At 40.7% G+C, this 25,606-nt stretch overlaps 1 protein-coding gene across 1 annotated transcript; it reads left to right on the forward strand.

Annotated features, from left to right (window-relative positions):
• Positions 1-3,640: 3,640 nt before the first annotated feature.
• C8H20orf85 (chromosome 8 C20orf85 homolog) lies at positions 3,641-12,439 on the forward strand. The gene is made up of 4 exons (XM_001510817.6): positions 3,641-3,774; positions 6,494-6,575; positions 8,949-9,050; positions 12,008-12,439. Exons 1-4 carry the CDS (start codon positions 3,713-3,715, stop codon positions 12,161-12,163), a joined length of 402 nt encoding a protein of 133 aa, XP_001510867.2. The 5' UTR covers positions 3,641-3,712; the 3' UTR covers positions 12,164-12,439.
• The last annotated feature ends 13,167 nt before the right edge of the window (positions 12,440-25,606 follow it).

Raw genomic sequence — 25,606 nt, forward strand, 5'->3', positions numbered from 1 at the left:
ACTGTGGTGAAAAATTGTCATTGGCTGTAGGAGGCATGATTATTTGTTTTTTAAGACCCAAAAGTACATTGTTACTTTGGGTATTCAGAACAAAGCTTATTTGTCTCTAGAAGAATGAAGGGTTCTTTAAGTTGACTTATAAAGGAACCTACAATAAGTTGGTGAACACCAGAACTTTCAAGGTTCCCAGTTGAAATCCAGGCCTACATTAAAACTATCAAGTACATTACCTGTAAATTAGCACATTCAGTCCAAGACTTCATTGCCTTCCTTGTGCTGTACAGATAATAATCATCTCATGCTGTGAAAAAGCTATATTAGCAGTAACAGTTCACTTCACAAAGCATTCTTTGGTTAAAAAAAAGAAAAAAACTGTTTAAGCTTATACTCTAAAAAGAGCCAGTTGGCTTCATTTATTGTTGAAATGTTTTATAAAGCACTGTAAGAAGAAAAACTGTACTGAAAAGCTGATGGAGGGCCAAAAATATTAATATCCTGGAACATAGTGAACTTTTTGCAAGCTGTAAATATTTTCTTGGTTTCCCACATATAATCATAAAGCAGTTCTTGTCTCTCAACGCTTCCAATTGGAAATCTATACTGAATAGCAATTTTTAATATCATTCTCATGAATTCACTGTGCTCTTTAAAAGTTCCCATCTTTCTTACTGCAAATTCCAGATAGGAGATCTCAAGGATGACAAATATCAGAAAGTGCTGGGAGGGAAAACACTATGAATAAAGCCTGAAAGTCCACCCAGGCAGACCTTTGCTTGTTAAAGAATGAGCGGATAGGTACACAAGCTAGCCTACTCTAATCAGTCTGAAATCTACCTACTTAAAAATCTCTCTTCACTCAAAACTAAGATAAAAAGGAAGACTTAACTGTCTTCCTTTGTCACGGGTCGCCAAAACATCTGTATTCTGTGAAGAAAAACTTGAGGGCTTCCTGTCTTCTCATCTCTAAGTGAATTAGATAGAAGCTGCATGGCCTGGAGGAAAGAGCATAGGCCTAGGAGTCAGGGTACCTGGTTTCAAATCCCAGCTCTGCCACTGGTCTGGTCTGTGGGACCTTGGGCAAGTCACTTTGTTTGTTCATCTGTAAAAGGGGGATGTAATATCTGTTATCCCTCCCTCTTGAAACTGTGAGCCCCCTTTGGGGATAATAATAATCTTGGTATTTGTTAATCACTTACAACGTGCAGAGCACTGTTCTAAGCACTGCGGGGATACAAGGTGATCAGGTTGTCCCACGTGGGGCTCACAATCAATCCCCATTTTACAGATGAGGTAACTGAGGCACAGAGAAGTTAAGTGACTTGCCCAAAGTCACACAGCTGTCAAGTGGCAGAGCCGGGATTCAAACCCATGACCTCTGACTCCCAAGCTTGGGCTCTTTCCACCGAGCCACACTGCTTCTCTAAGGAAGCAGCTTCTCTAAGGAAGGGATAAGGACTGTATTGGACCTGATTATCTTGTATCTGCTCCCAGCACTTAGTACACTACTAGGCATGTAGTAAGTCCTTAACAGTTATTATTACTAACCATCCCAGAGCCAAATATATGTGTATTGTTTCAAACATGTCATCTTATCTCTGCAGTCTCCTTTGACCACTACAAAATAGTATCTGTCAGCACATTCTCTCAAGTTTTCAGCTTCTCTAAAGTTTTTATTCATCTGTTCATGGAGAAAGTCAGGTCTTCAAGAAGCTTCCTCCATCATTCAGAAAACTGTTCATCTCCTTCCTGTTTGTCCTGGCCCATTTTCCCATCATGGCCATATTTGTGTATACATATTAACTAACTGTACACCAATTTCTGTTCCTCTGTTATCCACTTGGGATGAGTGGACATGTGTGACCCGCCCTTATTTTGAGAAGTTGCCATATGTCTATGTAATAGCCAAGAGCACCACCAGAGAGTGGAAGAACTATCATTACAATAGGAAAAAAACACCAGCTGTGAAGCAGTGAGCACCGTTAAGGAACAAATCTGTTGATGATAAAAGAGTGCAGGAAAGAAAGGGAGGAAAACAACACTCTGGGAATATAGCCTAGTAAATAACTGTGCTGTCTAACCTGGAAAAACATTCTCTCTGGTTCAGAGAAGATGTAGAGTTACTGATAATTAGCTGCCGAGTATTCTGTTAGATATTAAGAAGTCATCGCGCGGACAGAACAGTATGTTCTGTATGTGACCGTATGTGGCAGATCACCAACTCTCCCCACCTTCAAAACATTATCAGACCAAGCCCTCTTTGTCCTTACTCCCCCTCTCTTCTGCATCACCTACTCACTTGGATACGTACCCTGTGAGCACTTGATATTCACCCCATCCTCAGCACTTATGTACATATCTGTACATAATTTAATTTATGTCTCCCCTTCTAGACTGTACACTCCACTGTGGGCTGGAAACGTAATGACTAATTCTTATATTGTACTTTCCCAAGTGCTTAGTACACAATAAGTGCTCAGTAAATATGATGGATTGGATGATTGATTAGTATAGGCAGATTAACCAGAGGGTTGAGGTCAACCAACATGTTTTGGTCTCGATTACCTTGAAACTTCAAGTTAAAAAAAACCCGCCCAACTTGAAATAGCTAATTAGTCAAAATCAAAGAGAATTTGTGGGGTGTGATTTCCCTGAAAAATTTCTGTGTATAGATGAAGATTCAATCATTTTGTGACAGAGATGAAAATACTACCAAAACCACAGGGCTTTCACTATATCATTCAATCAATCAAATTCAATGGTATCAAGTCCTTTCTATGTGCAGAACACTGTTCTAAGCACTTGGGAGAGTACAGTACAATAGAATTAGCAGAAACCCACCCTGCCCATAATAAGCTTAAAGTCTGGAGCAGGAGACAGACATTCAAATGAATCAATAGGTCATTTATAATAATTTAAAGACGTATACATAAGTGCTGTGGGGTTGGGGGCGGGACGAATTAAAGTTAATTAAATAACCCATCCACCATCCAGTATACCTATCCAATTAACACATCCGTAAGAGAAGCTCACTGTGGGCAGAGAATGTGTCTCTTTATTGTTGTATTGTAGTCTCCCATGCGCTTAATACAGTGCTCCGAACACAGTAAACGCTCAACAGATACGATTAAATAAAAAGATAAGGAAGGGGGACGTATTCACTTTAGTGGTAACAAATACTCTTTTTTCATTAGTAGTATGCCTCGATCTTCCGAGGTACCTACTGTGAGGGTTGGGATTTTGGGTCCCAGCTGAACACAAAGATTCCCCTCCCCAAAAGAAGTTTAAGGTCTGGTTTTTATGAGGCCTTTCAAATCCGTGGAAAGGCACCGTGTGGTCAGGGGTTGCAGCAGAGGGAATTCTCTTCTGGCTTGCCTTATTAGGAAGCATCAGGGATGGGGTGGTGAACGTGTTGGGGCATCGGGACAAAAGGTGGAATTAGAGAGAGCTTCAGGGAGGCGCCTTTCGCAAGGGGGATAAAAAGGGGACGCTCCCTAATAAAGGATGGGGGGCGCGGGGGTGAGACGTGGAAGGCGGGACCGGCCCCCAGGAGGCCAGAGAGGAGGGGAAGGAGGAGGTGCGGAGGCCCGGGAGAGGTGAGCGGCGGCCGCTTGGCCGTCGCTTAGCAACGCCCGGCGGCTCCGCCGTTGCTCCGGGCGACGGAGGGCCACTTCGCCCGGGGTCCCTTCCCCGCCCCCGTCAGCGGAGCCCCGCCATGGCCCAGAAAGGCCACCCCGTCCCCCCGCAGTTGAACTTCGTGGCCCAGGACCAGATCTGGTAACGGGAGCAGCAAGAAGGGGCTTTGCGGACCGCCCCCGACCCCACCTCCCGCTCCTGTCGTCTACCTCCCCTCCCCGATCTCTTGGCCGCTGCCCTCGACTCCACTCCTTGCCCCTCCATCCCACCTTCTTGCCCCCCAGCCCGCCTCCTTGCCCTTCCACCGGTCTCCACCTCCCCTCTCCCCACCTCTTCGCCCCCAGCTTCCTTGCCTCCATCCCATCTTGGTGGCCCCAGCCCTCGTTCGTGCCCTTCCACCGGTCATCTTGTCCCCTCTCCCCACCTCCTTGCTTCCACCCCACCTTCCTGCCCCCTACCCTGCCTCCTTGCCCTCCACCCCGCCTCTTTAATAATAATGATGATGGTATTTGTTAAGCGCTTACTCTGTGCCCAGCATTGTTCTAAGGTACAAGGTAATCAGGTTGTCCCGTGTAGGGCTCACAGTCTTAATCTCCATTTTACAGAGGAGGAAACTGAGGCCCAGAGAAGTTCAATGACTTGCCCAAGGTCACGCAGCAGACAAATGGCAGAGGCGGGATTAGAACCCGCGTCCTCTGATTCCCAAGCCCGTGTTCTTGTCACGAAGCCACAGTGCTCTGTCCCACCACCCCGCCTCTTTGCCCCTCCACCTCATCTCTTTGCCCAGGCCTCAACCCTCCAATCCTCCAGTTTTCTAATTCTCCTCTCAGTCTCCTCTCTGGCAATTCCAAAATGCTTTCACCCAACGCCATTTTTCAGGCGATGTGTCTTTCCCATCGGGAACCTTCCGCAGCCACTAAATCATGTGTGTTTCTCTAATACACCAGTAAAACCAGGAAAGGGTGGGAGGGTAGAGGGGCTGACAAAGCACGTGAGCACTGTTGTAAGAAAAAACCTGATGGGCTCATAGAAGGTTTGGCTCTAACCTGGCAGTTTTACTGCTCAGAGCTTTCTGAGAAAGCATCTATGGGGCAAAAACATTCCAGAGTCGGTTTTGTCCAAGGTTCATTGTTTTTAATTATGTTTGAAATGTACCCGGGAGTTTTAAGTTGGGTCAGTATGAAAAGCATGTTCTTTCCCTCCATCTGGAGCAATTAAAGGTTTGGGAGATGGTGTTTTTGTCCCGGGCTAATTTCAGAAGCGAGTGAAATGTTCCAGATGTCCTATCCTCCTAAAGCAATTTTGAAATTAAAATACTTACACTGACAACATTTTAAATCATTCTGGCTCTCAGGTTTAAGACGGAGAGTGGTCAGAATCCCGTGTACCAGAGCCAATTTCTTTCCTATCTCTGCTAATAAAAAGATTAATAGCACTTGTAGTATTTGCTAATCAATCAATCAGTAGTATTTATTGAGAACTTACTATGTGCAAAGCACTATACTAAGCACTTGGGAGAGTACAACAGAATTAGCAGACACATTCCCTGCCCATAACAAGCTTACAGTTTAGATAAACACAGAGTGCCAAAGCAGCATACTAAGATGTTGTACTGTACTCACTCAAGCACATAGTTTGGAGCTCTGCCCCCAGTAAATGCTCACTGATTGATTGATTGATTGATTGGAATAGGCGCAAGATAGTAAGGTTGGACAAAGTGCCTGCCCCAAATGGAACTCAGTCTAAGGGTGAGAGAGAAAGGATATTCAATCTCTATTTTGCAGATCAGGAAACTGAACCACAGAAGTCAAGTGACTTGCCCAAAACCACACAGCAGGATAGTGGCAGAACTAGAATTAGAACCCAGATCTCCTGACCCCTGAGGTCTGTGCTCTTTCTACTAGGTGACACTGTTCCTTTGCTTCTGCTACCTCCATTTCTCCCTAAGGCTTGAAATATCATTTGGAGTACTTTTGTTTAGGATTTTGGGTCAGTCTCCTCATGTTAGCAAAGCAGGGGATATCATTCAAGATACAAATATAAATCAAACAAGTTCATTTTAGAGAGCAGTATATTAGCAAAACAAAATGAAGATAAAACGTTGCTTATTTACCCCCAATTTTGCAGCGTGAAATATTACTACTGTAAACAGTAACCAAGATACTACAGGAAAAGGTGAAGGAAAAGATAGTAGAACGTTCTGAAGAAAAAGGGAATAGGAAAGTAAATGATCTAGAAACACTGTTTCTAGTTGGCAAAATAATCACTTTCTCAGCATTTAGATGTTCCAATATTAAATAACAAAAATGATGATCTTTAAGCACTGGGGTAAAACCAAGACAATCCAATTAAACACAATCCCTGTCCCATAATTGGACTCACAGTCTAAGAGGGACTCATTTTAAAGAAGAGGAAACCGAGGCACAGAGAGATTAATGATTTACCTAAGGTAGAATCTCGAGTGTTGTGACTCCTTCATTCATGCTCTTTCTACTAGGTCATTCCTTCTATAGGCCTGATTAGGATAACATAGCTGTTTACCATGGAAATGTCTCAAAAGCAGGTCCTACTCATTCAATTGATTTATAAGGTTTGGGCTGTTAATCTAGTTTTATTACATATGATCACTTAGTTTTCTATCTGCCTGAGTATCGACAGAGAGCCTGTTAATGTTGTTTTATTTTAGGGATGCCACCTTAGTAATTTGTAGATTAAATTACTAATTTCTTAATTTCTAATCAAAAGGATCACAACTTTGAGTTGTAGAATAATTGCATGTTGTCACGTTGAGTGGTTTTCAAACTTGTGCTTTGTGGCTTCGAGATGAGAGTGGATTTTTTTGTTTGTCTGTTTGCTTTAGGAGATGCCACATTAAAACTGAATTGGAAGCAGCAAAAAAATGGCCCCACAAATGGGGATTTTTAACACCACCATTTGAGAAGGTAAAAATGAATTTAGAAGGGAGTATGTATGTAGGACTGACAGTTGCCCAAAATATTTAGAAACAGATTATAGTAGAAATGAAGTTCAGCAAAGCATGTTTGGCTTATGATTTTCTGTTTGCAGCTCCCAGAATGGAAACTATTTAAAACAAAAATAAAATGTTTTTTTCCAGGAAGTTAAAAATTGGGTTTGATTAGGTAAACAAGCAGGTATAGACAGAACTTCTATTGGAAACTGATAGATTTATGAATTTGAGGAGATTTCTATGTGCACAATAGAAAACATCTGTTTATAGTAGCCTTTCCAAGCTATCCACGTTATGTTTTTGTGTCTTCTTTCCCCTATCTGTATTCTGTGCACTCCAATTACATTAATTGAAATCAAGTGCACAAACAAGCAACTGATCCCCCAGCTCCCTAGAATGATTCAAACTGAAAATATCTTTTGCTTGATCAATCTCAACACTGAATTCAACAGAACTCTATGGAAAGTTCATGCAGGAAGGAGGGCAAGGGTCTTATGTGTATCTTACACTGAAAGGTTTTCAGAATGGGGAATCCAGCAGGGTAAAATATGAACTGCTTGACGTTTTAGTCCATTGTCTGCAGGCTTCATAAACTCACGGCCTATTCTGAGATGCTGGGCAACCCGTACAAACATCTGGGCTGTTTCCAGGGTTCTGGGGATTGCTACGCATAAGGTCACCCCCTTGCCAGAAACCTGGGACACCAGCAAAGGCAGCCACAGCCCCTCCCCCTTAAATAGGGAACTGCACTACTCTGCAGAGGCAGGAGAAGAATGAGGGAGAAGTAAAAAGAGGGCAGTCTCACTGTGTCTCTCCCTCTTGGTACTGCTGCAGCTGTTACTGTTGCTCTCCAAAGAGAAAATCATCTAGGTCGGTGAGTGAGTGAATATGTGAGTGTGTGTATGTATCCATGTGTGTAGGAGCAAGAGAGACTGAGAAAAATTGGGTATGAAAAGAGAAAATGTTTTTGAGAGCAAGGCGTGAGTGCATGTATGCATGAAAAAGAACGTGCGAGAAATCGGGGGAGAGAAAGAAAGAATGCGGGTGGGAGAGAACACGTGAGTATTCATGTGTGTGTGACAGTAGTTATATGAGATGACAGGTATGTATATGAAAAACTGTGTGTGAGTAAACCTGAGTGTGTTTTTTCCTGTCTCTCTCATCAGGGCCCATCTCTACCTATCTCACCTGTCTCTATGCCTATTTCTCTACTCTTCATATTTCTCAGTATGTGATCCTATCTTTGATAGGGCTTCTTTGATCTACCTTTTAATCTATCTCTCTCACCTGACTTCTAATTTTGTGTGTCATTCTCTGTCTCCCTTTTTTCTCTACTTTTGGATTTATTCTCCCCTGATTCATGTAAGATCACCCACAAACACTGAAACTACAAGAAAATAATAAAATAGTATAATGCACCAATTCCATTTCCTTTTGTCCTATTCAATGATAATGTATTAGGTTGCTAATAGTTTTACAAACACTGTATTAGTAATTTTCAGCTTTCTTAAAGTGCAGCATATCTTCAAATTTAGTATGACCTGCCTGGCCTACTGAATGAAATTAATTAGAAGCTTTATGCAACTCAACATCGCAATTACTACATAGCTAAATATCCACGGCTTGAAAAAAGGAAGTGGCTTTAAATTATTCCAGTTTAAAAAACTCATTTAAAAAAATTGTAACTATTGGTGGTTGGTACAGCTATTGAAATCAATTCCAATAACCATGTGCTCAGCACACAGTAAGCACTCAATAAATACCACTGATGATGAATTTCTTTCCTAAAAGCCAGTATGGTGAAACATTTAATTTTCCAGCTAAGGCCAAGTAGAATACTGAGAAGTTTGGAAAATCAAGACGTGCCTTTCAAGATGAAGGTTGGCGGTTTATTGGCTGGGCAAGCCACAGCATCTTTGGTTTGGGCAGCACGTTCAAGCCAATAATCCTCCAGCCTTCACTGCAAGAGCTACACACCTCAAGGCTGGAAACCTCTGGGCCTGGGTTCCCATGCAGTAGATACAGTGCTGCACCAGTGCTGATAAACTTTCAACCTTCACTGCAAGAGCCAAGATCTAGAGCAAGGTTGAACATCCCCAGTCCTGCACACGACACAGGCCCTGCCCAGTGGCCACAATTTTCATGGCTAAAGCTGGACAATTCTTAGCTTTAGGGTGGAACCCCTCACTTACCCCAGTGACCCCAGGGAGGATGCTGATAACCTGCAACACAGATGACCCCATCCTTACACTGGAGAGAATACTACATTGAGATTAAAATGCTAAATTGTAACTTTATATCAAAGCAAAATATGAATTTGTTTGGTAATAACAGTATTCTAATTTAGTTGGTGAAGCATGAAAGCGAAGAACCACTGCCGAAACCTGAAATAATGCCACAAGAACACTTGCAAGTCCAACCTGTGATCCCAGTGGAAAAATACATTAAGGTTAGACAATTACATTTTTAATACTGTTTTCCTAAATTAAAAACAACAATGAAAATATATTTTAAGGGGCAGAAAGACATGGATATATCTAAAAGAAATCAGCAATATCATCACATTACGTTAGTGCCCTCTTACCAGTATGTTATACTGGGAAATTCCTCCAACTGTGAATGTGGACACACATTTGCTCCATGCCAGTTCTCCACAGACTAGTGGAGACAACTATCTGGACTATTCAAAGAAACCAACCGGAAAAAATAAAAGTCCCACACTCTCACAAAGGGGACAGAGTTGTGCAGTTTAGGATGTGATTATTCAGGTCACTGGCCATGTCGATGAAATTCACCAGATGATGTAAACTTTCTAATTCACTTTACCCATATAGACTTAATCACAGCTTTTAGTGTCATCTAAATAGGTTGGAATATTTATCAAGAATACAGGAATATTGTTAGAGTTATAGCCGAACATCATGCTGTTGACCTGCAAGCATGTATCTATTTATTATTCTATTTATATTATTAATAATGTGTATATATCTATAACTATGTATGTATATTGATGTTATTGTTGCCTGTCTACTTGTTTTGTTTTGTTGCCTGTCTCCCCTCTTCTAGACTATGAGCCCGTTGTTGGGTAGGGATTGTCTGTATTTGTTGCCGAAATGTACTTTCCAAGCGCTTAGTACAGTGCTCTGCACATAGTAAGCACTCAATAAATATGAATGAATGAAAACAGCAAACTGTTAAGAAAAAGAATGAGACTATTACAGACTAACTGAACATTTTAAGAGACCAAGGATTCGTCATTATTTTATTTTGTAGTGTGCCCAGCTCAGGACAGACCACATTGCTAATACTTGAAACATTTCAGAAATCCTGAAAATAGCTGGCAAACGTAGGCGGCAAAGACCACAGTGGTTACCGAAGCAGCTACCCTAGCAACTGCCGGATGAGATGGTCCGTGACACCACAATAGAACATCGGCACTCTGCTGTGCTCCCTCTGCCATAAATGGGTTTTGTTCATGAAATTTCATGTAAACTTTGCCATCTACTGCACCCTTCCATGTTTGTCACACCAACTGTGAGTAGAAGTCACTAGCCAAGTTTTCAAACCCAAGTCTTTGTGGCTGTACTGTGAGTCACCCATCATTTATGATGGGAGAGACTCCATCATCAATTGTTAATGATGGCAATGGTGAGGATGTACCCCAAAAACTAACATTTTTAACCACAACTGTTGAGGTATTATCTTCTTCGAATTGCTATTAAGGGCTAACACTTTTCCAAAGTGTCTTTCATTTTTTTCTGGGATGTCTTTTGCCTTCCACCTCAGATATGATCTTTTAAAATTTGGTCCTTAGTCAGTGTTCTATTTAAGATAAAAAAATTTTAGAAATCTGATGGTGTGCTCATTTCAAAAAAAAAAAAGAGGTGGAGAGCAAATATTAATCCATTTAATATTTGTGGATTGAAATGATTATGTTTACTTTATTAGTAACGGATCATCATAAGGTATCCCTTCAACTGGATGGATTAAACCCTAATCCCTCTCCCACTCACCTCTTCTATAGAAAAGAGGTGCAGTATAATATCATTTTCTCCATTGTGCTACTCAGTGGGTGGCACTTGTGGCCATAATAATTATCTTTTCAAAGGAAGTGACTCCACCTAAATATCACAAACAGTTTCCAGTCTTGGCCAAAGAACAGAGATTTACAGCTCTGGCAAAAGAACAAACTGGAACATTGTTTTCTCCCTCTGTGTTTCTCTATTAAGTTCCCAGATGTTGGAGCGATACAACAGCGAGCACTTTTCCTAAGTGGGGAGGACCTGTTTTAGCCAAAATAAGCATAGCAATAAGCAGAGAGTAATGCTCAGAATTGCTTTGGTTCCTTTTACAGTTACATCAGTTGCTATAATTCTCTAATTTGGTGCCTATGGACTGAAAAATATTGTTTCTGTTAACTGCAATATTTCAAGGCTAGTTTGGGGTCAAGCATTATCCCTTAGAACTTTTTTTTTAATTAGCTGAAAGTTTTCATTGACTCCTCTGGCAGATTTGGACTTTCTCAGTTTGGAATTTACTCAATATAATTTCAAAACTTGTCAGGGAAGGACTGTTAGAAATCAGACTTCCTTTCTACCTTAGTCATCTGAGCAAATTCTATTTACAGTAGGGATGGAAAATAGTGAAGATAAGAATGTGTTCAATAAACAAGAACATATTAAAAACCTTTGTCTCCAGCCTAATTTTGTTAGATCTACTACTGCTGGTATTTGCCTTTGTTTAAATTGCCCCCATACTAGCAGAGCAGTCAATTACAATAAATTTCAGAACAGCCCGCATATTTACAAATGTTTTCAAAAGCTTTCAAATTTGTTGATGGAATTAGTAAGTAGTTATTATTCACTTCTGAAGGCAAGTTGTTTCTCCAGGTATCCCCTGGGTACTGCCTTAGGAGAAAGAACCTTGGCTGGACCGACTGTGGTCTGAAGCAGTATAGCATTTTATGTCTGTATGGATGAGTTTTTTGAATGAAATTCTGGTTGGATGGGATGGGAAGGGCAAGGGGAAAAAAATAATCCCTTATACCATAAGGCAATATCATTTACATTTTTTCCAGGGCCTTTCAGTCAAAACCAGAACGTTAATCAGGTCCAAAAACACCTTCCGACACTGTTTATAGTATATTTAATAACAGGTGATCCGAAATGTGTTTCTGTTAACTTTTACTAATGAGCTTCTTTAACTGGGGAACATGGGTTTAAAATATAGGTATTCTGAGATAAAGCACTGGAGTACAGCTGATGTAAAACAAAGATACCTTGTTATTCGTTATTTTTTTTCCATAACAGAACTACTCCCACTAATCACATAATTTCTGAAAATGTTTCTGCTTGCCAATCTAATATGAGAAATAGTCAATCCTATGGATTTCTTCTTGAATTTCAGATCTCTCCATCTCCTCCTATCCCTAAGACAACTCAAGGATTTATTGGCTGGAGGTCCACTGTCCCAGGTCTGGAACTCGATCATTACTATCAGATCAGAAGCTGCAAAGGAGCTTTTTCAAAGCAACTCAATTGGCCAGCTGAAGGCACAAACTGAACTGGAAGAGAAAAAGTACCAAAATCTCTCTAGGCTAAAAACCAATTTGTATTAATGCCCAGTTCTTGTATTATAAGACTGTGTTAAAATGGGTTTGTATAAGTCTCACTGCAGCATAGTCATGAAAAATTCAAACAGCATATGAAATGTTGTCAATTTAGAATTCAGAAGAGACAACACCTCAACTGAAAGAAATAGGCTTGTGTGAAGTAGAATAAATGAGAGTGTACACATTTCTGCTATGTATGGCTGAATTCCTATAAATTGTAAAAGCTTTGGGACTTCTGAGTTTGTACTATGTTTATCAGAGGAGAAGCATTTTAGCTTGTCCTCCTCTTAATCCTCCTAAAGACTATGTTCCTCTTTGCCTTTCTTTATTATCATTTTCCTACTTAAAGGGAAATTTCTATTGTTTTAATCCAATACTATATGGATTTTTGATGCCCCAGGTTAAACTTTACACATTGTTGTTGACACCTCCATCTGCCCCACGTCTGAGTTGGAAGTGTTCATCAAACTGCTTTCTCCACCCTAGCAGATCGTTGAGATGGCAGTTTCCCAAAGGCCTGGAAGTAAAAGCAAGCAATTCATTTGAACCTCATCACTACTCTTGTGACTTTCTGCGCCAAAATTTAAATAAGAGATTTTACAAAGGGAAACACCCCCAAGAATCAGCAGGAAGATTTTTATTTTTCTGTAGAAACTTGACTATAAATATCTAGAGTTCTCAGCCAGTTACTGCCTACATCTATCCAGTGGATCAGCAGCAAGCCTCTGGCACAAACAGCCATCTGTCAGCTGACAAAGTATTTGTCCTTTCCTTGTAGGACGTCTCTGTGTAGGCATTAGTTCATTATGGACACCCCACCTCTTTGTAACACTCTGTTCCTACTCCCCTCAAAACAACATTTGTCTTTCTCCCAGTTCTTTTCAAGAAGTGACACCCAGCTGGCTGAAATATTTCCAGAAGAATAATGAAATATGCACCTCGAGTTCTTTGGGCAATTTGTTTTGGAACTGGGGGTGGAGAAGGGAAAAAAAGAGTAGTTAAATTCAGACTTAGGAAGTACTTCTACACTTCAAATTTTCTAGGATCAGAGAAATGGTGAATAATTTAGTTTTAACTTGCAAAGAGCATATACAACCATCCTGGGAGGCAGTAGTTCGTATTGATTTCTTTTTCCCTCTTTTCTCATTTGTTTGTTCCTTTCTTGGGTTGTTGGTAGGCAGGTTATTGGAAGAATCTTTCACACTCTATTCCTGCTTTCAATTTGTTTAGTGCTTGCTTCTTCTCCTGATGTCTGTGGCTCAAAACTCTTGAATTTATAGTGAAACCCATCTTGGGAGTCCCTGACCAGATCTCTGCTATACCCAGGTCTATTATCAGGTTATTATCAGAAGTCCTGTAAGTGTCACTAGAATCAGTCAATCAATTGACTGTATTTTCTTTGAAATAGCTGCTCCATAGGGCTCTGCTCCAGACAGGTCTGCCAGTGTCCTGGGATCTCCCCATAATGAAGGCAAAGGCTCAGCAACTGCATTTATAATTAAATATTTCTCATAATAATGCTGTAATGCAAGTTGAACTACTGTGAGCCGCAAAGAGGTTATTTCATCAACTGCTCACAGTCTCATTAAACAAGTTTAAAATACATTGCTTCTAGAAAGTAAAATTAATGTCAGGCCCCTTTATTAAGCTTCCAAACCATCTCTATTCAGAGTATAAAAAAAACATAAAGTCCCACTCAGATTTCTCTGGATTCTTTCATGCCTCTCCAAATTTTGCCTTCCCTTGATTTAGAGGAGTAAACTCATTTAAGTTCTTAGTGCAGTGTTCTGCACATAGTAAGTGCTCAATAAATATGAGGGAATGAATTTAACTCTTTGGTTACTGAGTCTGTTTCACATGCTGAGGTGTTCTAAACCCCAGCCATGCTATGAAGTCATAATGACACTATTCGTTCATTCCTAATGAAGTACCTGCTGCATGTATTCACTATAACTTTTGCTAATTTAACTTCTGGACTGCAATAAAACCCTTACAGAGTCATAGAGATTCACAAAAACATCTTGGTTGGCTTAAATATATATATTTAATTAGTGAAAATGTCTCTGTAGTGAGTCAAAGATGAGATAAAATGGTGGGTTAATATCTGCCTTTCTATTTTGCACTCACCAAGTTCAATCTAATATATGCTTTGCCTTAAAAAAGTGCCTTGTACCCTTCTGTATAATTCTGTGGTCAATAGCTTCCAAAATGCGTTTTGTAATGCCACTTAGGAAGGACACTATAGGAAAGGAGATAGCATTGGATTGGATTTTATCTTTGCTTGCAAAGCTTTTAAAAGGTTTTGGGTTTTTTTGGACGATAAATTGCAGTTCCATCTCTGACACAAGAATTTAATTTCAACCTGGTTTCACTATCTGAGGCACTACCTATTTTAGGTTTTTTAATGTACTTTTGCTAAAAAAATTGTCACTTTTAATGCTACTTCTTGATCAATCAAGATTAATTCAAACTCAATTTAATTGAGGTCTTTGTTTTTTAACAGTCAGAAAAAAGGCTTTTCCTCCTAAAATTATTCTGGGTGCCATCTTGAGCTTCTCACTGGGATAGTAATTCAAGTGATTTCAATGGAAGCCCAGAGAAATCCAGAACACACAGGATGAGAACATAAAGGAACCATATTTAGGTATTCTGGGTCAGTTATGAAATGCCTAATACCATCTTTTGTCAACAGTTTGTTCACCCACAGACCACAAGCACTAGTGTTTGTTTTTTTTAAAAAGAAAAATTTCTGCAAGTATTCAATTGTATTGCACTGATTGTACCTGTTCCCTTGAGACTCATATTTTGACCTTTCAACGTTAAGCAATTTCAGTGACAGTTGTGAGTTAGTAATAGAGAGAACTGTTCAGTCAACTGCCCCAACTGTGAATGCAACTGGACAACACAGGAGTATTAAATTACCCTGTACTGTTTCGAACTTGACATTTAATCTATGGAAATCAACCTCTTTATTGGAGTCCAAATGAGCTCATAAATGTCACTGCACACTGTAAAATACCACAACATTTCCAAGGTCAGAACAATGCTAGTAAACCCAATGTACACATTAAAGAAATACATCAAGACAATGAACTCCCAGATGGATTAGATTTTAAATGATTAAGATCAAGGATGAAGCAAAACAGACTGGGATATGGAATTAGTAAGAATCCTGTATTTTAGTTCAGGACAATTAGTAATTCCTATTTTGAAATTAAAAGTGAATTACATATTTTTGCATGAAAATGTAAAATAAAGGTAAAATGAACTGGCTGGAACATTATACACTAATATTATTTTTTTTCATTTCATACTTTGTTTAATAATATCATACACTCCTTATTTTGATTTTTAAAATATGAAAGTGGAAACATGCTTGAAATATTTCACATAAATTGGTTTTTCCCTCATCATTCTCTCTGCTAGGCCTTATATTTTCTATTGAAACCATCATGTTCCATAAATAATTAACTCTAATGCAATATATATAATCCACAAAGCATAGCAATCATTCTGAATTCTATAAATTGAGCTAAACACATTCTCCTGGAAAGGGAGCATATATCATTTTAACGTCTGTAACAGAGTTATTCAGTCCTTCCATAGATCCTGGACTCGAACATCGCATAGTATCTCAACCTCTTCAAGCAGATGAGATCGGTATTTTTAAAGTTTAAATCTATTTCAGAAAGTGCAGATCACGGCAAAATAATTCACAACACTCCCCCACCCCTGTGGTAGTTCTTATAAATTATTCTTAATAATCCATAAATAACATTTTTATAAAATTAGTGTCCAAGAAGCCTACTTGTCTGCAAACAATAGTTCTTTTTTTAATAAAACAAAATGAGTTTACCAAAACACAATATATTTTTTCTTTTGCATGTCATTTGCTTAGATGCCACAAAAATGGCCCAGATAATCATTCTAGGCATTACATATAATTATACAAGTGTGTACAAGTTTTAATTTTGTGAAATAGTTTTTACTTAAAATGTGTTGTGCATCAATAAAGATTCTGATTAGACTAAATTCAGGTAATTATTCTAAATAAGTAGCAGTATTGGAATTCAAATCACCACTGCTATTGTTCTTGAGAAGTTACATCAAACTGCATACACCGGTAGTAAGTGTTTTTTGCACTTATTTATTTTTCTATGCAAGGAGCTCTTCTTTAAGCAGGAAAATTCCTGGCTCCCTCAATGAATAATTACTACATTTTGTAAAAATATCATAATATACTTGAATATTCTCATACATGCTATGTATTAGAATGTGGTGGGTCATCATATTGAAAATGACTTACTTAAAAGCTCACAGTGCCTTTCTATATCTAACCCCGAAGTAAGCTAACTGGACTTCAAAATGTACTTGGATAATGCAACAAACACAAACAAACAAACACAATCAGTTTCACCATCCCTTGTTATTCGATTCACTTCTCACTGAAGAATGAATAGAAAAGGACTACAAGTAGAAAAAAAGACAAGAGAATTAAATACATAACTAAGAAACACCTAAAACTCATAAAAAGCACACAGGAGAATCACAGGTTCTCCTTAAAGCTGGAAAATAATTGAGAATTAAGGATTTGGTGATAAAACAGAAAAGGTGAATTGGATGTAGCTGAGCTGTGTTTGTAATTGGATCATATAGGGATAGAAACTAGCAAAGCCAAAAGAGGCAGATGTTTCTATACTAGAGCTAGTATGGCCGACAGGAAATAATAATGTTGGTATTTGTTAAGCGCTTACTATGTGCAGAGCACTGTTCTAAGTGCTGGGGTAAACACAGGGGAATCAGGTTGTCCCACGTGGGGCTCACAGTCTTAATCCCCATTTTACAGATGAGGGAACTGAGGCACAGAGAAGTGAAGTGACTCGCCCACAGTCACACAGCTGACAAGTGGCAGAGCTGGGATTCGAACTCATGAGCCCTGACTCCAAAGCCCGTGCTCTGGAAAGAGTATGGGCCTGGGAGTCAGAGGATTTGGGTTCTAATCTTGATTCTGCCATTTCTCTGCTACTTCTCTGCTGTGTGATTTATGGCAAGTCACTTGACTGCTCTTTGCATCAGTTACCTCATCTGTACAATGTGAATTAAATCCTACTCCCTCCTACTTAGACTCCTAGCCCCAAGTGGGACAAGGACTGTGTCCAACCTGATTATCTTATCTACTCCAGCGTTTACTACAGTGCCTGGAATAAAGTAAGCATTTAAGAAGAATCATTTAAAAAAAAAAAAGTGAAGCTAAAAGCCTAAAAAATAAAATGGGTGAATTGGAATGTTTGTACCTAGTAAGAACTTGAATATGATCAATATTTCTGGGATTTAATGAAGAAAAAAACATTTCTACCTGGTTATAAACTCCAAGGAAAATTAAGGGTGACTCTACCAGCTAGGTGTGAGGTATCAAATGTCAAGGGCAATGTAAACAAAAATAAAATGAAAGTCTTACTGGATAAGAAATTATCTTGTAAACCTTTTGGGTAGAAGTTACAAGCAAACTGCATACTGTAATAAGACTAGTCTATAGACAATTTGACCAAGAGAAAGAAAGTAAAACAGGAGCAGTTAGGTGAGATTAATGAAATTTAAATTAGGTGACCTAGGAATAATGGAAGACTTGAATTATACTCATCTTGAATAGCCAAATAATTTCATACGGACAAGTGGTTTTGGGATATGATAAATTACTGTTTTTGAAAAAAATTAGTCCTCAAACCCAATGGAAATACTACATACTGGATTTAATTCTGAGCAGTGGATAGAACCTGGTACATGAGGCATATGTGAAAAGAGTTCTTTTGTTCTAGGGGCCACAAAATTAAATTTAACATTCTTGTTGTGGAGGAAAGGCCAAAAAAAATAATAAACACAAGGAATACATAAGGAATTGTGATACTCTGAAAAAATTAGGTCCTTGCTTAGGAAATGCTTTTTTCTTTAAAAAAGTAACCTCCCAGAAGGCTAATGCCCTGCTTAAAAAACACCATATTAGAAGCCTAGGTGAAATGATTGATTACAGTGAGAAAAACAGGACAATCCACATATGAGCAGAGCCAGCTTTAGGGGTAAATGTCTGGCGTGGTAACACTTCCAAGAAGCTAACACTTGGCAGGTAAAACCATTCAGTACCAGATCCCCAAAATTGGAAGAAGAGAGAACATGGCAACGTGAGTAGCATAACTACTCCACTCGTTAGAAGTTCAGCTCCTTAAATGCCACCTTCCCCTCCCCCCTCAGTCCAATTCAGCTCCTTAATTGCCCTTTCCTCCTCCCCACCACCAGTCCAATGGGCCAAAGTCCTTAAAATGTCTCCCCATTCCTCAAAGACCGCCAAATAGTTTTCTATTCTTCTGTACAGCAAGCTGAAACTTCAAACAACTGCTTAAATGCACAGCCCCAGCTTCTGCCTCTGTTTTTTCACTCTCCCACTACACTCCAGATCACCCACTTCACTCCTCTCAAGGTAGTCTACTCACTGTGCCTCATTCTCACCTCTCAGGCTCCCTCCCTTTATTCACCCTTTCTTCCTGCCTGCAATTCTTCTCATTTCAAATCTGTCAGACCACAGCTATTTTCATCTTCAAAGCCCTTTTGAAATCATATCACTTCCAGGAAGCCTTCCTTAATTGATTTTCCCCCAATACCTATTTCCCAGATTGCCACAGCCCCATAGCACTTATGAAGACAACTTTATACCTTGCCATTTCCCCTATCTTTATTTCTATGCCCATCTCCCACTCTAAACTGTAGGTTCCTTGTAGACAGGGATCGTGTCCATTAACTCTATGGTATTATGTTCTACCAGGACACACTAGCTCCCAGATAGTGGTTTCTAAACCTTTCAATAGAGCCTGTAGCCTATTGAGTGGAAGACTTTCTCAGTGGTTCGGAAGTTTATTTAGACACGGGCTCCGGCCTCTTGCCAAATCCACAAGCCTAAGAAGAGCATAAAATAAGCTGACTATATCTAGAGGGCTCTGCCAATTGCCTGCTGTATGACCCTGAGCAAGATACTTAACTTATCTGTCCCTCAGTTTCCTCATCTCAATACCTATTCTCCTTGAACTGGGAGCCCCATGTAGGACAGGGGCTGGGGTATTGACTTGTCTGTCCATCTCCCCTGTTTAGACTGTAAGCCCGTCAAAGGGCAGGTACTGTCTCTATCTGTTACCAATTTGTACATTCCAAGCGCTTAGTACAGTGCTCTGCACATAGTAAGCGCTCAATAAATACTACTGAATGAATGAATGAATATAATTATGTTGGGCACAGTCTAAATTGGAGAGAGAACAGATATCGAATCCCCATTTTACAGATGAGGAAACTGAGACATTGAGAAGTTAAGTGAATTGAGCAATACAGGAGGAAAAATGGTGGAACCAGAATTAGAACCCAGTTCCTCTGACTTCCAGGATCATCCTCTTTCCATGAGGCCACATAGCTTTTCATGTGATCATGTAATTGCACTTGGATCTTTACCCTTTAAGCACTTGATATTCAACCCAGTCTCAACTCCACAGCACTTATGTACATATACATAATTTATTTTTAACATCTGCCACCCCCTCCACCCTCTAAGCACCAGATGGGCAGGGAACATGTCTACCAACTCTTTTGTACTCTCCTGAGAGTTATGCACATAGTAAGCCTTCAATAAATATCATTGATTGATTGACTGATTACTCTTACCCTAGTCCAACAAGGAAGGAGTCAAACTACAAGGATAAAGATAGCTGAAAGTACACCAACTGAGAGATGCAGTGATTTAATTTTGGAAACAAAAAATATCCCTGAAACTGATGGTAGATTGAGGCAAATCACTGATAATTTCCCATGAGCATTATGTTTCCCAGGACATACCCTGCAACATGGGAAAACTAGTGGCCTGCAAGAGCACATAAAGCACTTTCATAAACTGCATTTACTTTTGCAGACATTAAATAATCCCAATGAGATGTAATCAAAGCTGCTATAGTAGAAAGCCAATGATCCAAATTAAGAGGGAAGATATCAGTTCAAATAACCTGTTTCGTTTAGTTTTCCAAGATAGCAGCAGTTCACATAATCACCTTTCTATGGCAATTAGTATTTTTAAGGACTCACTGTTTCAGTGAGGGAGAGTCTATTATTAACTATAATGGTCAGAATATATTTTATGCCACCACTGGATTTAAAGGCTTGAAGTCCAGTCTGAAATTCTTTAGTCTTTGTTTGAGTCAGGTCATTACATCACCTTGGCTTGTCATAGGTCTAAGAAAGACTGGTGGGATATCTGCAAATTCCTTCTTCGGGTAAGCCTTCATTTTGAGGTATTATCTTTTCCACTTTCTAAAAAGGCAGCTTGTCCTACGCCTCTGGGTACATTTCACAGCCAGAAAACAAGCTCCACCCAGGAATCGTGGGCAGTGTTCACGAATACACCCCCTGCTAGAATCGTTCAGCCATAACTGTGACATGGGCGGAAAATTACTCGACAGCCATCTTCTCCCACCTTGACCTAAGAGTGATAAGGACAAACACTCCACGTGCTTCATCTTCTCTAACAGAAAGTGCTTTGATGAACAGATGGGCCTTCACCAGGCCCTGAAGCTCAGCAAATTCCTGATCCGGCAAACTCAGGAGGGCAGCAAGTTCCATCCAAAATACCCTGCCCCCTTCACCCTCAGAGCTTAGATTCAGAGACCAAAAATTTGAAGCAGCCATGCTCTTTCTGAGGGCATATAATACACAACATCCTGCTTCACAAAATAGAGAGGCAGAGGATGGCTTGGCCTTGTGAAACCAAAGCACAGGCCTCTAGAGAGGCATCTTGGAAAAATGTCCTTAATATGCAGTGTAAGGAAAAAATGACATTTTAAAACTAGGACTCTGGCCACTACCTATTTCCTAGAGATAGGTCTCTATAAAGAGCAATACTTTCTGAATCTACTTCTTTAAAAGGTCACAGTCTCAATGCACACACAAGACATGGCAGATTTTCCAACCATCTTCCAGACCCTTCCCCCTCCTCTTTCCCCTGGCTTTTCCCTCTGCCAGGCCTTCAGGCTGCCGTGGGACATCAAACTAATGTACCCTGCTGCGAGAGCCACACAGCACTGCTCCAGACTGACCTAGACCTGACAATGCCTTCTCACTTCGCACAATCTCCAAACACTCTCTCTCCCCCCTCCCTCAGCAAGTGAGAGACGCTAATGCTTTCACTCCTCACAGGGGAGCAGGACAAACTCAGGGAGGCTAGTGAATCTTCTTGCTTTGCTGACAAGCGTCAGACACAACATTCTCATCCTTAAAAGCTTCTGGGGGAGAGGGAGGGGGAAAGATGGGTTGCCATCTCTGGATGAAGAAATTAAACAGCATTACCCTCATTTTGCCAAGACCCAGTTGAAATCATATATAAAACTTGAACAGGCTGTGGCTCTGGTCTCCACCAGGTACACAAATCAGTTTTCCTTTTACTTAGTTTAGTTGAAACAGAAATATTTATAGAGCCTCGCACACATATCCGAGCCTGCTCTGCAACAGACTCTGCTGACATTTCGTGCAATTTGCAGAAATGAAATGTATTGTTTGAAAGAGATCTTCCCACCAGATGTTTGGGCTGGACGGCCGATTAAAAATGAGGCACTTGGTACAGTGGGAAAAAAAAAACCTCTCTCTTCCTCCTGGGATGAGAGGGAGAACAGTTCCCAGCAAAAGCAGGGGTGCCCAGGGAGGACTTTCAAAATCATACAGATTTTAGAGCCAGCCGGGATGGGATGTGCTTTTATCAGAGGTGCCTGCAGCTTCTGCTTTTCATGTATTTCCCCAGTTTAATCTCCTATCTTAAAATGGGAACTTCTCCATCCCACAGACAACTAATTTATTTGGAATTATTCTTTCAGCAGCTGTTGGGTTGTAGAAATGTCTCTCAAGGTCGGGGGAGGGGGAGAGGGTGCAGTTAAAATGCCACCAAATTTCCACTATGAGAGGGAAAGCATATGATAATAACAACAATAGTAATCATAATAATTGAGGTAGTTGTAGACTGTAAATTCAGTTTTTTAATTTTTTTTAAAGGTATTTGTTAAGTGCTTACTACGTGCCAGGCACTGTACTAAGTACTGTGGTGGAGACAAAATAATTAGAATGGACACACAGCTCCTGTCCCACATAGGGTTTAGAGTCTTAATCCCCATTTTATAGATGAGGTAACTGAGGCACAGAAAAGTGAAGCGACTTGCCTAAGGTCACACAACAGACAGGTGGCAGAAACTGGATTAGAACCCAGGTCCATGCTCTATCCACCAGGCCACTTGCTTCCCTAAACAGCTGTGGGCAGGGAATGTGTCTACCAACTCTGTTATAGTATACTCTCCCAAACACTTAGAACAGTCCTCCGTACACAGTAAGTGCTCAATAAATATGATTGATTGATTGTTACTATCTGCCAAATACCATATTAAGTACTGGGATAGATACAGGATAATCAGGTTGGACACAGATTCTGTCCCACATGGGGCTCACAGAATTAAGAGGGAGGGAGGACAGGTATTGCACCCCCATTTTACAGATGAGGAAAGTGAGGCACAGGGAAGTTAAGTGACTTGCCCAAGGTCACACAGCAGGCAAGTGGCAGAGCTAAGAGTAGAACCCAGGTCTTTGGACTCCCAGGCCCATGAAAAAGTGTCAAGATTGACATTCATGAGACACATGTATTGCCCCAATCAGGACTTGTTCCCTCCATCTAAGTAATGGTGGTTAGGAAAGGAGTAGGGTTTCAGGGCAAAGGCAGGATGAGGTGCAAGATGACAGATGGTTCAGTGATCCTGAGAGTAGCTAGACACAATTGGATTAAAATTATAATCATCACTGGCAGTAACTGATCACTTCTGGGGCTGCAATCTAACTGGCTCCAGAGATCTGATTATAAAGAATGTTTGACAAAGTTCAGATCAAATTCCAACTTGGCTATATCCTTGTCCCATTTCTAGTGGGCTCATGATTTGATCTTTTCTGCCCTCATCTGTTCTGCACTGCTGCACTGGACAAAGAGGGCAAGGAGGCTGCATGTCAGAGAGAGAATTGAGGCACCCTCTACCCACATCCCAGGGGCCCATTGAGGCTGAGATGAGTCACATTTGGCAAGTGATTTGAGATGTACACTTGAAAGGATCTGGAGTAATGAAATGATGGGCCTCTAGAAAATTCCATCCTTCATTGTCAATGTCTCAGAATAGAACAGGATGAGCTTCTGCTGGTTCCCTCCCAGTTCTCAGACAAGTATTAGGGTAGGCAAGGCCGGTCAGATTTATTAAACTTTGGCATAGTGATTAGGAGGATTATTGCCATATGCTGAAGAGGTAATTCTGTTCATTTTGGGTCATGTCTGTTTTGGGCCAAGCTGGATATTCTGATGTGTAACACTCCTTTAGCTAGGTCATTGTCTCAGAATTGTAATTGTTTAATTTTTACTTTGCAAAGTCTCTTGCCTGGGGTGCCTAAAAATAAGTATGAATTGTTATGATCAAGGCCAAGCATATTTTCAAAAATAATAATTATTATTATGGTATTTGTTAAGCGCTTCCTTTGTGCCAAGCAGTGTTCTAAGTGCTGGGGTAGATACAAGGTAATCAGGTTGCCCCATGTGGGGCTCACAATCTTAATCTCCATTTTAAAGATGAGGTAACTGAGGCACAGAGACATTAAGTGGCTTGTCTAAGGTCACACAGCAGACAAGTGGTGGAGGTGGGATTAGCACCCACATCCTCTGACCCCCCAAGCCCGTGGTCTTTCCACTAAGCCACTTCAAACACTTGGAAATATCACTTCGAACATCTTTCAGGACCTTGAAGATCTTGGGTGATTGCAAGTCTATTGACTCCGGCTGCCTTACCCAGACTATAACTCCCAAACTCCCCTCCTTGCCTCACAAATGGCCCTTCCCTCCTGAGACTCAAGCCTCCTTGCTCTGAACTCAGCCCTCTTGATGGTCTTTCCCCCATGTCCCTCCACTCCCCAGCAAACTCTACCTCTGAATTACCCACAGCTGGCCTCTTCTGCTCCTGAGCTCAGACAACAGAGCTCTCCTGGTAGAAATCCAAAATCAACACCAACCTAACCCACTACAAGAATGCTTTCATCCTACTCTGTGACTTCACGGCAGCCGGAGAATGCAGTTTCTCCTCCCTTATGTACTGCTCTGCCCTCAACCTTCTCCTCAAGTTACATAAGGTCAAGTTGGGTCAGCACAAAGCTAACTTGGCCAGGTTGAAGCTGGACTTGGATAGGTTCCTATCCTCCTTCAGCCCGACTCAGTGGCAGCAGCAGGGAACTGGGGGCAGGGAGTGCTCCGCGGTGTTTCCCTATGATTTTTTTGCACTCGTGAGCAACCACACGCATACAGCAGAGCTCCTGCAGTGAGATCTGGTTTGGTCTAACTCACTTGAGATTTGGAGGTGTGCTTGCTCTGCCTTGATGCTGGACCTGGGCTAGGCTCAGGTCCAGGATTTCCCAGTCCATGTCAAGTTCCACCTCAAGCATCCAGAATCCATCTCTTCCCTTCTGAACATCCCTGGACTCTGCAACTTCTTCATTAAAATGAAGGCATTAGAGCAGAATTCCCCATGATCATTTTCCCTTCTTCATCTTCATTATCTCCCACTGTCCACATCCATCTTCTTTCCTGAAGCTTTTCCCAGGTAGGGGTATCCTTTCTGCTCCAAAGACCAGCCCCTCAACCTAAGCTCAGCTTCTATTTTTATGGGAAAATCACATCTCCAAAGGTCTTTCCTAACTAATTCTTCTTTTCCCCTACTTGCTCTCATTCATTCAATCGTATTTATTGAGCACTTACTCAGCTCAATAGCACTTGGAAAGTACAGTACAGCAGTACAGAGAAACAGTCCCCACCCAGAACAGGCTTAGAGTTTTCTGCATTACCTATGCATTTGGATCTGTATCCTTTAAGGACTTGATATTCACCCATTCAGCTCCACAGCACTTATGAACATATTCATATCCTATTAATATATTTTAATGTCCATCTTCCCCTTTCAAATGTGAGCTCCTTGTGGGCAGAGAACCTGTCTACCAACTCCACTGTATTATACTCCCCCAAGCACTTAGTACGGCATGCTGTAAATACTCAATATAGACCACTGATTGATTGTGCCAGGGTTCTGCACCACTTCCTAGGACAAAGTCTTATGTTGGCTAGTCACCTCCAACCCATAGCAACGCCCTGGCCATATCTCTCCCAGAACACTCCACCTCCATCTGCAATCATTCTGGTAGTGTATTCATGGAGTTTTCTCGGTAAAAATACGTCAGTGGTTTACCATTGCCTGCTTGAGTCTCCGCCCTCGACTCTCTCCCATGCCTCTACTGCCCAGCACAGGTGAGTTTTG

Source organism: Ornithorhynchus anatinus, chromosome 8 (assembly GCF_004115215.2).
Source record: "Ornithorhynchus anatinus isolate Pmale09 chromosome 8, mOrnAna1.pri.v4, whole genome shotgun sequence".
Taxonomy (NCBI): domain Eukaryota; kingdom Metazoa; phylum Chordata; class Mammalia; order Monotremata; family Ornithorhynchidae; genus Ornithorhynchus; species Ornithorhynchus anatinus.

Bases quoted from the DNA above. Each gene is read 5' to 3' on its own strand.
- C8H20orf85 (XM_001510817.6), top strand. From the start codon at position 3,713: ATGGCCCAGAAAGGCCACCCCGTCCCCCCGCAGTTGAACTTCGTGGCC. The intron at 3,775-6,493 runs GTAACGGGAGCA...TGTTTGCTTTAG, and splicing joins GTGGCCCAGGACCAGATCTG to GAGATGCCACATTAAAACTG. The intron at 9,051-12,007 runs GTTAGACAATTA...CTTGAATTTCAG, and splicing joins CAGTGGAAAAATACATTAAG to ATCTCTCCATCTCCTCCTAT.